At 29.4% G+C, this 15912-nt stretch overlaps 1 protein-coding gene across 1 annotated transcript; it reads right to left on the bottom strand.

Moving 5' to 3' along the window:
* Window positions 1-6334: 6334 nt before the first annotated feature.
* On the bottom strand, window positions 6335-8966 carry LOC106679236 (histidine-rich glycoprotein). The gene is made up of 2 exons (XM_014418255.3): window positions 7865-8966; window positions 6335-6631 (listed from the first exon to the last, which is right to left on the bottom strand). Exon 1 carries the CDS (start codon window positions 8883-8885, stop codon window positions 7905-7907), a length of 981 nt encoding a protein of 326 aa, XP_014273741.1. The 5' UTR covers window positions 8886-8966; the 3' UTR covers window positions 6335-6631; window positions 7865-7904.
* Window positions 8967-15912: the final 6946 nt, after the last annotated feature.

Raw genomic sequence — 15912 nt, 5'->3', positions numbered from 1 at the left:
TGTCGATTTATATAGAACTAATCGTTGCCTAGTCGTTTTCTTATAATTACGGAGAGATCGTAGGTAGAATAATTTTAATTATGAAAATATAACAGATAAATATCCTATTAATTTTTTTATTTTTTAAGGTTAAAACAAACTTCCAAATATAATATAAACTATTCTTTACTTTGCTTGTACGACATTTCGAGACAATTATCCCAAACTCAAGCACCATTGCATTCACAAATTTGTCATTTTTTCAATTTCCATTTTGAAATCATTCCATCTATACACTTATTAAAATTCTAATAACTAGTAAAGAGTTTAAAATTGTTTTATAACTGCATTATTTAAATTGTTGTCTTTCATATAATTATGTTAAATCATATTTTTTATGCTGTTTAGCAATATTGTGCTTTATTTTCTCTCCACCAAAAATAAAAATAAAAATTTACATTTTAACGGCTTGTCATTGTTTTTATTTTTCAATGGTATTGGCTTTTGAGATAATAATATTAATAGAAGATGAGGAAAAAAAAATTAATTTGTCAATTTCATTGATAATACCAATTTTCGTTTCCAGCAATAAATAAAATAAAGGTTCTAGAAAGCTTGGTTGTTCTTCAAGGACAGATTATAGCGAAAATGTTTGCCCCTTAATTAGTACTAATGATTATCACCTCATCTTCAAAACCCCAGGCAATCGTTCCATCTTGTTTATCGGAAAAATTATTTACTTTAAAGGAATTTCTATTTTCCAGGAAAGCTCAATACATCAATTTGGTTTTGATGTGCAAGTATGATTATCATATATTCATTTCAATAAAATAATGTTCTATTAAAAACGGTTAGTTACATATGCTAATAAACTGCCTATAATAATTTACTTAGTTATATTGAAATATGAAATATTTTACATCAGAAAAATTCTCCTTTTGAAAACAATGTCCATAGCCACTCCAACCGGACCGTGTTGCTCCCTTGACATTTTATGCCTTATAACTACTTTTCATTATCAGTACAGTGAAACATTCATATAACAGAGAGCTATGGGGAATAATATTTTTCATAAGGGAAGATTATTCTCTAAAAGGATAAAAACAGAATTTAGGTGAAAAAAAGCACTTCGTTATACCTAGATGACTGTACACGTTTGATAATAGTATTTTGCAGAACATAAAAATATATAAGTAATAAAATATGTACCTCTAGTTTTAATTAAACTATTTACAAAACAAAAAAATGTTGACAAAAATAATTATATCCATGCATGTATGCACATAAAAATGCTTCAATATTAACTAGGGGAGATTAGGAACGTAGAAACATCGATTTTAATGAAACTCCTTTATAGCTGTAAAAATATTTATTTACAAAAATATTAAACAGGCGAGTAAAAAACATGTCGTATATAATGGTAATTATATACCAATCGAATCGTGTTTTTCATGCAGATTAAGAGCAAAACATAGTTAATCGAATTAAATGAGTTAAAATCTACAAAAAAATTACATAATCCAAAAGACATTTCCCGTACAGTAAACCAAATAAAATTTTTAGAGGAAAAATCAAGTAAGATTCACATATAAATACTTTTTTTAGATTTGAATTAAAAAAATATCTTTTGTTCACCGATGATCGGCTTTCACAAAAAAAACTTCTCACAATTTTATCCAAATCCATAGTTATCAAAATTTTTGGAAATCTGAATTTCCGCTCTTCCAACCAATATCAATATCATTTATACTTTATCATTTATAAGTAAGAAAAAGAAGTTTCAAATAAAAAAAAAATTTTCAAGCATTTATTTTATATCCCCGGTTCTAATTTCTTTACTAAAGACTAGTTAATAGCATTTCGTGCAGTTTAGATGATCCACTTTTGTTGGGCTGTTCTCTTTTCTTTTTGGAAAAGAGGAATATGGAGTAAATGGAGGTGGAATAGAAATTAAAAAAGACGCGAGGAAAAAAAATAAATAGTGTAATTGTTAGCTAAGTTATGATAATAATATTGTATTTAGTTACACTAGAAAATAAAACAAAGAAAAATAATTACAATCCATTAATATTATAACAAATGATAGACTGACTAATAAGCTGTCTCATGTTGCTATCCAATATATTTGGGCACTATTTCTTAAAGTATTTCTTTATAGTATATTTATTATATAGTAATAATATTACTTTCACTTACCTATATTATAAAGAAAGAAAAAGTATGGTGATCGTGCAAAATTTCGAATTTGAGTTTTCAACGGAAATACCCTGAGTCCAAAGATCTAGTTTCGCAAAACGGTCTGTGAACAGCTTCATAAACCTGATGTACGAAACTCAAATTACATATTTAAGGCGGGTATATGCGTGGAATGTGATAGTAACTTTTATAATCGATAGATTGATAGTAACGATATAATCAACTGACCGGAAGTGCTATTTTATAGAATCGATTAAAGAGTTTTTCCGATTTTCTCAAAAACAAATAACGATATTGATTAAACTCATCGTGTCTTTCTATAATTAAACCGTATTTAATATCAGCTAGGTCTTATCCTCATCGAAATACTCTGACAGGCTTTAAGTAACGAATTTTTAATAAATCTTCCTTTAAAGTACATTTTACTTTGTTTCTTTGAAAACAATTAACAGTTGTTAGCAATGATAAGCAATGAATAAATACAAAATATTAAGGAATCTTATGAATAAATTAAAGAGAAAGAAGGAAAAAAATAGAAATATCAGATTCTAATGAGAAACTCCCAGACTACCAGATTGCGTTAAATCTTAGTTATCATTTTTTAAACAGTTTTATTTAAAAAAAAAAAAATTATATTCGTTATTCCCACCTCGAGAAATCCTAATATATGAATTTTTATTATAACAGAAAAATAAAAATGTTTTGTTCATGATTTTCGCCTTTCTTGGTCTTTATTTATTTTTTTTTCGAAAATCACAAAAATAGAAAAACACAACCCCACAAATTTAAACAAAATTGTAAGTGAAAGTTGTGTGATGCGCGTACCGTACCAAACTGTCTTTGTTATGTCTCGCTGGTCGTTTCATCCTGGTCAATAGATTCCTGATATAAATTCTTTCCTTGAATCAAAATGTCTGAAATTTTGTCAATTCATAATTTATTTTAAAGTATTTTAGGAAGAAATTGTTTTCTTGACTAATTATTGATACGATGCCAGCACAAAATATATTATTTTGTGCTAGAAAATGGAAATTATAAAATAACATTCTGTATCTCGTCGGAAAAAGTTAGAAACAACTTAACCCGATTTTTTATAATTTAGAGTAACTTTATTTTTGAGTACATTTTATTCACAATAATTATTTGTTATTTTTCTGTTGTAGTTGATTGCTTTATATATATTTTAAAAATTCAATACGACTAAGATGTAATTTTTTTATCTTATTTTTTATTCATTTTCTGATAAGTTGGAATTTCACACTTTTCTAGACTATATTATGACTTAAAAAATAGAGATTTTTACTGGAGACTAAAAGCTCAGATAAAGTAGATTCTGACGTGTAAATACTAATAATCTCAGACCTCCCCCAAAAATATTTTTTAAAAAATAATACTACAAACAAATTTATTAACAATTTTTAGTCATTAGAGAGTTGAAATAATCATCACCAACAGAGCAATGAACTGATTCCTATAAGCGTGTCCTAAGCACAAATATTTTACAAACTATAATGGATTTTTCAAGTTGTCATGAAGAACATCTGCCAAAACTAGATAGTACTATCAGTATCTCGTCTCTGTTTTATTTCCTTTGATAATATCGGCCCTGGCAGTTGTGCCCATATTCCGGTACACGCTTTGCGAAAATTATATCGAAAAAATTAAGTTACATTTTTTTTCGAGAGTCAAGTTAGAACCAAATCCACTATGTTACTTTTTATTTGGTTTTTCAATAGTACATATAATTTATAAATAGCTTTCGCAGATTAATCTATGGAGTTGAAAATAATGACTATTTCGTGTTACTTTACGATCTTAAGATTATATTTACGATTCCAGAATTCAAGATACATGAAACAAATATTTCAATCACGATGATTTCATTGGATAACATCCTAGATGACTTTTAGCCGGAATTTATTTATTTTTTAATGTTTGATCGAAAACCACTTAGTCTGCTAGATCTATGGCTAAAAAATCGCTGAAATCACATTCAGGGAATTTCTACCAATTTTTAGCCACAGAGTAATCGGATAGGAGATAAGCAATCAGATTAAAAAAATAACATGAATTATTGTAATAAAATATAGTAACTTGGTTAGTCACCTATTTCCGAAAATCACACAAAATTAAATAATTAAATACCATTCGTTTTTTGAAATGAATTCGACTCATATGAGACCAACAATAGTACTTAACAGATGACTAGAGAACCATTATTACCTTCTGTGTAATTATTAAATAAATAAGAACACAATTACTTTTTATCTATCCTTTATGATCATGTATAAATATATAAATTAACGATAACCACTAAAAAGTCAGTCAAATACATAGGGCAGTACAGCTTCCTCATCATTTCTGTTGTGTAAGTCAATACATAATTACCTAAATTTCAAAATTTCAGAATTAATTTTAATACTTTTATATTTTAATAAATTTGATTTATCAATTTAGAATAAAATATACGGGAGGAGCTGGGTTTGGAACATAAGTGTACTGAAAAATGCTTTAGTGCATGATAGAGCTTAAGTAGTCAGCAGAATTTAATAAAATTAATACTTATCCTCAACTTCAATCCTAATTTAAGCTAAATTGTGACTTGCATAAGCGAATTTAACGTAATCTTTAAAAATTGATACCAACTAGATACCAAACAACACTCCCTGAAAATTTGATCAAATTTGGATCCACAGTTCAATTATACCCGAAACCAACTTAGGCAACATACGCGCAACCGAATTTGGTCCTTGATGTCAAAAACGTATCTTGTGAAAATTTTCGATTGTGAGGTATGCTTTTCATTTTTTGCATGAATACAAAAATGCAAAAGATATCTTTTTCTTCCTATAAAGTATCTTTCTTTTTTTCATCTTATTTTTATTTAACTTACATGGGATAAACAGTAATTTCAATTTAAAAAATAACTTTGTCGATTTTTTTATTTTATACCTCTGGTTTTAATTTACTTATAAAGGTCCGTTTTGTACCATTTCGTGTTCGACCTAAACCATTCCTACGTTTCCTAGATTAAAGTAATGGGGTCTTGTTGACGTTTTTATAATTTTCGGTGTTTCAGAAAAAAAAAAAAAAAAAATGAATACCAAATTATTTTAATAATGTGCTCTTTTTATTTCATAGTTGGGTAATGATATATTGATAAATTCACTTTCTTCCGTGAAATAACGAAAAAATATAGTTGGTTGTATTAAATGAATTTAAATATACACAAAGACCGAAAATTGCTTTCTGCAAAGTTGGCCAATTTATTTATTTCTATAGCAAGTAATATTTGTCTTCATTGCTCTCAAAAACCTTTAAATATGAATTTTCACAAAAAAAAAAATTTCACAAGGCTCACTTGGTAAAAGTTGTGTGCCCATATCTTAGGTATTTGCTGAATACATTTTTCTGAACCAACTTGGACATCTTTAGTTTTTTAAGAGAATTCATATTTAAGCGTCTTTGAGGATACTAAAAACGAATCTGGCTTGCTTTATCTTAAGAGATTTTGGTCATCATTACTAGAACCGTTTTTTTGTTTTTTTTATTTTTCAAACACTTATATTGATTTAATATGATCAATAATCTTTTGTTCTTAATATGGAAAAAAAGGATTCGATTGGTATAAAATAAGCATCAAATACAAGCAGAGCAAAGGCGGAATACGATTATAGAAACAATTTCCAAAATTATGTAAAATTTCCGCATTGGTTTTTTAGAACTTTTAACAATTTATCTTAACTTATCTATTTATTTTTGGAATTTGGAATGATCATTTAAAAAATTTACTTTTTCGTTCCTTTTTTTAAGATTTTTTTATGATAGAAGTTAAACAATAATTCTTACATCATATCTTTTATTATTATTATTTTATTTTTTTTATAGAAACTGAATAGCTTTGTCAAACCCTGGTGACAACAAAAAGAGTATTAGTGCAAGTTAAAAATAAAAAAAAAACTTAATCGTTAACAAATGCAGAATTATTTGTCAAATAATTGTAGGGTGTTTTGACAAGAATTTATTGATTATGTGATTTTAAAAATGATTTAGTTTTCAAAAAATATATGAATATTTCACAGAAGCTTCAAAGTAGGAATAACATTAAGTTCAATATATACAAAACTGAAACATGAGGGATATGATAAATAAGTCATAATTTTAAAAAATAACATTTATTTTTTCTTAATATAATACAATTCTTAGAAATACAAATAATAAATAAATAATAAAAATAACAATTTATAATTTCAGCAACCAATTAATTCAATAATGACAGATTTTTTTAAATTTCTTTCCCGTCGTTTTCCTCCATTTTTCTTTCCTTTGACCAAGTGATGTTTTGTTGCTGGTTTGATGTCAATGATAGTTCTACATCTGCTACCGCAAGTGTATTACTTCAACCCTTCTTGATGTCCGAAAATTTGTTCCTTTCTACCATTCCTTCTGTATTGACCTGAAAAAAAAACCGGTAATATTAGAATAGATAAACTGATGTATGTTAATTAAGTTAAGTTAATATAATTGTTTACTAAAACTACAGATTAGACATATGTTTAGAGTTATTTGAAGGGCTCCGTCTAAAAAGATTATATCTCCAGAATTTAACAAACCTATATTTTAGCATAAAAAACTTTTTTACTATCTAACCTAACTGTTCTTAACGAAGGATCGTATGTGCCAAAAACGAATATATGTTAATTGAGTAAAAGTAAAACTTTTTTTTCATAGGCCTAAAACGTTTGAAGAATTATTTATAACATTCTTAGTGGGAGCTGTTCATTTATTATCGTGGTAAATTTCCCAAGCACATATCCATAATATTAAAATAATTATCAACAACTGCTGTTCAATAATATTATCGAATATAATGTAAAATCACTGTTAACACGTGTACTTGTTCCATTTATGATATAAAATTCAGAACGGTATTTTTTAACCTAAAAAAAATGAAAGGTAATTTTATGTATATTTTCTATTCTATCCTGAATATAAAATATTATTTCTATAGTGACTAAAAATAATATTTTTTCTCGAGATAACTGATAAGGAGCACTACTAAAGTTGAATTTGCTATCAGCAGTCAGTGAAGTAGAATCGTCACAGTTCGTTATGCAATCGTTTGTTATGGAAATGTTCAGAATATATATCATAAATAAGGTTCTTTTAAAGTTTGCGTTGATTATCTCAAATAACAAAATCAAAAAAATTCAATTTAATTTGGAATTATCTTCTATAAGTCTTAAGAAATAATGTTCGCAGTTAAGTAAAATACATAGCGTTCTTAAAGGTAGTACTGCTTTATTTTGCAAATAATGTCACCCCATTGGATTAAGTTATTGAATATTATTTTATTTATATTTGTCTAGATGAATTCAACAAAATAGAAAAATATATTTTTTTATTAAATACGTATTATATACAAAAAGTTTTAAGTAGAAATGATTCGGCACTTTATAAAAAAAATTTAGTTCACGTCGATAATGTTGATAAGCATAAGTACTATTCTTAACAGTAGAAACCAGTAATATATTTTATTTTATGACGTAAAAATACACATACATTTTCCAAAACTGAAATACAGCTGGTGTAGATAAAAATATGATATACCCTTTACATGACTAATAATATATAAATATTAACTCAAATACTTAATATGATAAACACAATATTTAGTGCGTCAAGTTACCTGCAGTTTCAGAAGCCTGCGCCTTTATCGTCCATTTAGTCTACTCTGTTCTGGGCTGAATTCTGAAGATACTAACTGGAGCCTCATCCTCGCTTTCACTGGAGCTTGAAGACGATCCATCACTCAGGTGATGTTTTTTATGCATCATGTCGTGATGCATTCTTCTTAGATTATGCCTCATATGCGGTCCCATTCCATGTATTTTGTGAAACTTTTTAGGATGCATTCTGTGAGGACCAATTTTATGTTTTTTGTGCCTCATATGAAATGGTCCGTGATGTATAGGCTTCATGAAAGGCAATACTTCTCCAGGCTCCGGCATATCATCCATCATGAAATGAGGCCTTCCATGTGGTCCGTGAGGTGGCCTTCCGTGTGGTCCGTGAGGTGGCCTTCCGTGTGGTCCGTGAGGTGGCCTTCCGTGTGGTCCGTGAGGTGGCCTTCCATGTGGTCCGTGAGGTGGCCATCCGTGCGGTCCTTGAGGTGGCCTCCCGTGTCGTTTGTGCATCATGTGAAACATATCAGGAGGAGGATGACCTGGAGCTGGGGTTTCTTCATCATCACTTCCACTAGAACTCGAGGAGGAAGAGGAAAACCTCCTGTGATGTCTCATGAAATGGTGCTTTCCATGCTTCTCATGGTGCATTTTGTGAAACATAGGTGGACCCATTCCGTGAAACATGGGTGGACCCATTCCGTGAAACATGGGTGGATGCATTCCATGAAACATATGGGGGTGCATTCCGTGAAACATAGGTGGAGGAGGACCCATCTCATGAGGCATATGAGGACCCATATCATGCGGCTTATGTGGCATATGAGGACCTATCTCGTGTGGCTTGTGTCCCGGTTTGTGTGGCATATGAGGACCCATTTCATGCGGCTTATGTCCCGGTTTGTGTGGCATATGAGGGCCCATCTCATGCGGCTTAGGCATCATGTGGTGACCATGTCTTCCATGAAACATTCCGGATGGAGGGGGCCCTCTATGTATTTCCATGAACCTCTCTTGCATAAGCATGGTGTTCAATAAGATAGCTTCAACTGAAGTTCTTATCACTCTCAGCGGTCGAACTGCTGCCAAAACAGCCGACCGCAGCGGTAAATAGTTGCGGTCGATGTTAACAGCGCTTGCGCGGTGGCGTGATCGGCGACCGCGCGGTTGGCCGCAACATAACTCTTGACCTTGTTGTCAAGTACTTTATTTACGAAGAATGGTGCAATATTCAATATATGATGAAATATTGTGAAATAATAAAGTTCATCATAAAAATAATAGAACTTACAGACTACTATAAAAAATGTTAATTGGCTGATGTTATTTTTAATTATATTATTTTACAGACTTAAACTAAGTTAATGTGATATGTAGAATGATGTCAGATTCTTTTGTTGACTTGGTACTTATAGATTATATTATAACGTAATGACTGAAATTAATAAATGAATAAATAACAATATCACGTAACGAATTAACCATTTAACAATAACCGAGAATTATATTACGTATTAAGAAGCTCTAAAAACTATGTCTTACATTCCTAACAGTTGAATAGCTCCCTCTAAAGAGGTTCTAATTAACATTTCTTCAAACCTTTCAGGCATTTGAAAAAAAAAATACCTTTGACCAAACAAATATATTTTCAATTTTGGCGCATACTAAGGATTAAATACTTTTCCATTGCAATTATTAGCCAGGTTAAATAAGAAAGAAGCTTTTTAGAAATAAGTTTGTTTTTTTTATTTACTTATTATATCAGATCGGTCTGGTGGGACCTAAATGGTTGATATAACTGTTACATTAGAAATAGTTTTGTTAAACGTAGTTGTTAAAAAAATGTAGAAGGAATCCTTCAATCATCCTTCATTCAAGGAACCTTCTACTAAGTCAAAATATGACTAAAAATAAATCATAAACCTCAAGAGAGAAATGATTGATACTTTGTTTAAAAGAATCAATTGTTCATGACGCATGACAAATCTACCACGAACCCTCAAGTCATTTTTCCATTGAAGTTAATACGGTGAGCGAAATATTTCTGCAATGAACATTAAAGATTTGTTTTATCCGAAGCAATTTTGCAGTTACCAAATTCATTTTTAAGCTTACCAGCTATCATTTGAGTTTTGATAAAAATAAATTAATGATTCTCATGAAGCATATTAGAGTATTTTTAGAATTACCAAAGATCATTAAATGCAAATTTGCAAATTATGAGTTAACGAAATATTATTGTCCCTTAAAAATGACTCCTTGTCCTGCAGGAAAGATCAAACCCTCTACTTGCACGTTCATACTGTCTATGAAATGATTATGATAATACAACCGTGAATAAGAATCCGTACCAAAAATTTTATTGCAAAATAGTAATTTTGCAATAAGTCCTTCAATATAATGTTGGTTAGTGCAGTTAATTTTATTGCTGAAGATTAAAGATTGAAGTACAGATGACTAATGTGCTCTAAGAGATGGGCTAGTTGTTTTCTGAACTTCAAGCTATAATAACAAAAAATTAATATTTTACAACACCACCCTTCTATTTCGAAGAGTTCCGATTCCTTGGCTCGATTAATTTGTTAAATTATACAAACTGGTAGCTAAATAAAATATATTAAAAATCACAAATGGGCAAATATTTTGTACGATTATAGGTAATACAAACTTTTACGTAAAAACCATAATCGTTTTCAATTTTCACCATTTTTTGATGAACATAGAATTTCATTTATTTCCGAATATAAGAAGTCACAGTAAATTCCATATTTTCAAAAATGTTTACTTGACACTCATACTAACACCACAAGATGTCTGCTATATGGTTACGTAAGAAGCACTTCGAACACATGCTTTCAGAGAGTGATGCATGATAAGAGATTCATCACTGTTCATACGATTTTTTTTTTCAAACAATCTCACAACAATATTTGTGAACATTGGTACATCAAAAGGTTTTCATGCATTATTTCAGAGTTTATATACCAGATATTCTGTGAAAGTTTATCGTTACATATTTATATAGTATTAATTATATGATAATGTAGTTAAAGGACTTTTCTTTTCAACAAATCTTTTTCAAATTTGAAATACAGTATAAGTTTGAAGGTTTCGAAAAATGTAATAACTCTTAGTAAGAGGTAATTGTTTTTATCTTAAACAAATAATGAATTTTCGCTAAGTCAAATACCGTACTGACATGAACATTTATAGAAAGAAAAATAATAATAATAAAATTCAGAACTATAAGCATTGGGCCAGGTATGTACGATTTATTATCATATTTGATTTTGGATTGACAGTATAAATCCAAATTTTTGACCTCAATAAGCCACCACTATGTTTTGTTTTTTAAGAAAAAAAAGTTTCTTTCTTCTTTCATTTGTCTCTCAATATTTTTTGAAGTATTAACCTTCACTAAAACATTTACAGTATTTATAATAAATTAGCTAAGTATGAGCCCGAGGTATGACTTTCCAAAATCAATCTTCTTTTTAAAAAATCGAGAAATCACCATTTTTTTTCATTATTTTGACAAGTATTCGAGAAACAGTTAATCCAGCATAAAAGATTATAAGTAGCTGTTCATTTTATTAGCTTCAATCTGAAGCCTATAAATATTTATAAGTCGTTTATTTTTTAAATATATGGTTTTGAATTGGAGTTAAAATTTTAGCAAATTTAATGTCTAAACGTGCTTTTATATATATTTTTTGTACAGTAATGATTTCAATAGGTAAGACATTAAAAAAAAAAATTAAACGAAAAATTTATGTTTTTCTTGAATAACCTCGAGGTGGTGTGCCGCGTTCGAGAATGTGATTTATTGTAGCCAATCCAAATATATACACATAGGCAAGGGTTTGTAATTGATAAGGATTGAAGGGGAGGGCAATAGTTATAAAACTCATAAATAGATGCGACGTAACCCATTGTTTTTTAATAGTTGTTAAGTGATATGATATGCTTTTCCATAAGCACCGCATGCCAATTTTGAATTGTAAATTTTTGACTTTGCCATTTTATATATTGTTTCGCTGCATGATACGAGGAGGAGCAAATTCCTTGGATAAAAATTCAAGTAGTAATAAATTCATTACTATAGAGTATAAAAAAAAATCAGAATAACTCAATCTTCTTACAATTCAAAATTTTATTATCAGATCATTTACTACTTCACAATATTCTTAGATTTTTCTAAGGCATTTGATATGGTCGATCACTCCATTATTATTAATAAGATTTCTCGTTTGGATATCCGTGTTCCTCTTTTAACCTGGCTTTGGTTTAATTCAACAAGTAGGCTGTTATCTTTTTCTCCAACATTTCTTCTGTTCCTACAAGCATTTTCTAGGGTTCAATTCTTGATCTTTTTCTCTTCTAAATGTATATAAATGATGAACTGCTTGTAACTTCATCGTTTTCACTATTTGCTGATAATTTCACAATATTTAAGATTAATAAGTTACTAGAAGATTGTAAACAACTTCAACAAAATTTTAAGATCTTGAAAACTGGTAATATCACAATAAAATGAATTTGAGTAGAGATAAATGCAAAGTATCTATATTCAATTTACAATATAAGTATCAATCTATATTCAATGCAATTTTCAATATAAATTATGCTAATTTTTTTTTTAATATCAACCATCCAACTTACCCCTAAGTAGTGTGCAATTAATCAAATGTTTAGGAGTACTTTTTGCTTGTAATTTAAATTTTAAAAATCATATTTTATCCATATTAATGGTAATTTTAACTATTTCCACGTTCTAAAAAAGTTATATATGAAATTATCCATGACGAATATAACATGTATTCTATCTTTATATGATCTTAGAAAACTGTTACATGAAGCAGATTTTTTTAACTACCATTAATCCTAAAGTTCGCATAATGACCATTAATCATTTCTTTCAAATAAACACTCCTACGGAAATAAACAATTTACAAAATAAAATTTTATTCAAATACCCACTCGGGTGTACCTTCAATATGTTTTAATACATTATTAGGAGTCTAGTCCTTATCATAAAAAGTAGATTTTAGACATGTAAGCATAAATATAAGTAATATAATAAAAAACACAGCTATAAAAAACAAAATAAAAATGAGGAGTCGTAATAATAATAATAAATTCATTTTTTCCTTGTAAAACCGCAGCCAAATATAACCTTCATAAGAGTGAGATAACTCTTATTATTATTTTTTTAAATTTATTTATTGATATTTACAACTGTACATTATAATACATTTAGAAAATTTGATCTCTGTTCAACTGGAGTGTTACAGGTGTGTAGAGAAACTACCCATTGTTAGCACTTTAACTCTTTTTATTATAAATAATGTAGCGGCCTATAATTTTTTTGAGGTAGTAATAATTAATTTAATTGGGTCCATTTTCTCTATAAGGTCAATTGACACATCATTGCAAGGTGTCGACTTCTTTGATGATGTCTTTCAAGTCATTGCCACAGATTGCTAAACGCCTAGGCCTTTTATCACATGGAAGTCCGCTTGTATCTGTGAATCAGTAGAGAGCAGTATACAGCAATACATTATAAGTCATATAACGTTCGCCATCCTCCTTAGATATGTACATCCTGTAGTCAAGTATTCAATCAGAATTGTAAAATAAAAAGTCAGAGAACTTCTGGGCAGAAAAACCAGCTTTATTGATATGCAGGCAACCAGAACACTGACACAATAGAATTAGATTCCATTATTTTACAAATTGCTTTGTCACATCCTGTGGCCATTTGCACCTGTTTGGTGTTGACTCGAATAATCATTTTCAGTTTTAATGTTAATTTTTATTTTTAATCTTATTTTATATATGGAAATATTATTTATAGAAAGTTGATTGGTGAAAAAATGAATGAATTGATTGAATTAAATAGGAGAATTGGTGGAAATAATTAAATCTAGTTATTAAACAATACCTAGTGTTTTGCCTCTAATGTCAAAATGACCTTTTTATATTTTTCCTGCATTATAGGATTTTTCAAAGTTAGAAGATAAAACCTTAACACCTTTAAAATGAAATGTGTGTTAGTTACAATTGGCACCAACCAAAAATGAAATTCCGCTAGACTTTAGAAGTATATAAAAGCAGCATGTAATTACTGTGTAAATTAATCGCCAAAAATTAATGAAATTCCTTCAATGATTTAAGAAAGGTAGTAACGCAGATAAGATTTTTGATTTTATGGATTTGTGAAGACGAAACCAAAGTTTAACTAAAATTGCATGAATCAAGAGGTACTATAAGGTATATACTATAAGGTAAGAGATCATTTTTTAATTAAAATATTAAACCAAAAAAATACATCAAAGTTCCTAAAAATAAATGAAGTGACGAAGGGAGAAAAAATCATGCATTTTTATTTAGTCCTCTTTCTCACCAATTCTGGCATACGAGGTGAGGCATCAGTGGGGTAGTGCGTTAGGCTTGCATATGCCACTGCTGCCAATAATCCATTCTTTATTTTTATATTTTCTTATTATATAATTCTTTAGGGGTTCCATAATTTTTTTTTTCGGAACAATATTTGAGCATTACTGTACAGCGCCTAACTGATGGGGCTACACTTAGTCCTTTGCATCCATCCGGATCTCCTGGTCTCCAGTCTGGGTCAGCTTCCTCTTATTCCGGTGGCACGTCGATGTCGGATGGTAAAGCCGTTTCCAACGTGAAATGCCTAAAGCCCACAACCTCTTTTCACTCGTAAACGAACTCCCGAGAAGAGATAATTCTCTTCTTCCATCAAACGGAGATAGTCCGACTGAGCGAGGACGAAGTTAATCACGTTTAATGCTTCCTAAGTTAATCATAAACCTCTGTTAATAGTGCGTTGATTTTTTTATGATTTCTCAATTCCTGAAGTTGAATCTTATACGTATTTCTGAAGATAAAATTAATCCTGTCCGAGAATGTCTTGAATTGCCATAAAAATTAGAGTGTTAGACCAATGCAGTTGGAGATACTTGGAAAAAATAAGGAAAAGTTTAGAAATTTAGGGATCTTTAAATATGGTGGTGGGTTGTGGTGCTAGAAGAAACTAGAAAACACGGATTTCTGGACACATTCCACCAATCCAGGCAAGGGGTGCATAACAAAAAAAGTGAAGATATCTTAATTTTTGTAACCAGTTAAGACAATTTGACTAAACTATATACCAACTGGAAATATGCATAGTACTCATTGAAACGTGCATTAATTTAATCCATTTGTAGAATTACATACATTTTTTGTTCAACATCAATTTTGAAACCCACATTCTCGCCTGGTACTCATACTGCGACGGTAATCGGATGAAATATCAATTATTTGTTATATATTTTTAATCAGAATCATTTTAGCTACCCTGTAAAATTGTGATGTGTTGGTCGCTCTGGGTTTTCTTAAGTCTAGTTATTTATTTTTGTCTGATTTTTAAGATTGGTTGTTTTTGTAGAAGAAATCGGAAAAACCCTTACTCGATGGCTTAGACTTAGTGTTACTGTTTGATATGTTTTATGGTGATTTGAAAGTAATAATTGGCTTTCAGCCATTTTATTCGCCTTACAAATATAATCGAAAATTTAAAGAATCTGTCCATTTGCATGAATGCACTCTAGCTTTACAATCAGAGCTCTTGGGATGATTGTTATAATTATCAGTTAAAATCCAAGATATAACACAATTTAACTATTTTTGAAACGTGCTGTTAAACATATTCAGGAGCTATTTATTAATACTCAAAATAAATTATCAGAAATTTTCTAGATTCATTAAAAATTAGCAAAACGAAATGACTCTACAAAACCTTCAGAAAATCGATACGCTATACAAATAATAATTGAAAAATAAATTAAATAAAATAGGTACAAAAAAAAACAACAGAAAATATACCAATATTAGGTCCGGGAAAACAAAAGCTCCATTATACGTGGACGACATTGCATCTGGAAAAATAAAATAATAAATCCATTTTAGCCATTCCTCATTTTACAATACGTTAATTTCTTTTATTGATTTCAACTTTTTAAAAGCTTTATCAATAGTGAAA

The sequence above is a fragment of the Halyomorpha halys genome, unplaced genomic scaffold (assembly GCF_000696795.3).
Source record: "Halyomorpha halys isolate HHAL.00 unplaced genomic scaffold, Hhal_1.1 Scaffold185.1, whole genome shotgun sequence".
NCBI classification, from domain to species: Eukaryota; Metazoa; Arthropoda; class Insecta; order Hemiptera; family Pentatomidae; genus Halyomorpha; species Halyomorpha halys.
This window is presented reverse-complemented; position numbering and strand designations above follow the sequence as displayed.

Excerpts from the sequence above, each read along its gene's own strand:
- LOC106679236 (XM_014418255.3), bottom strand. The coding sequence starts at position 8,885 with ATGCTTATGCAAGAGAGGTTCATGGAAATACATAGAGGGCCCCCTCCA.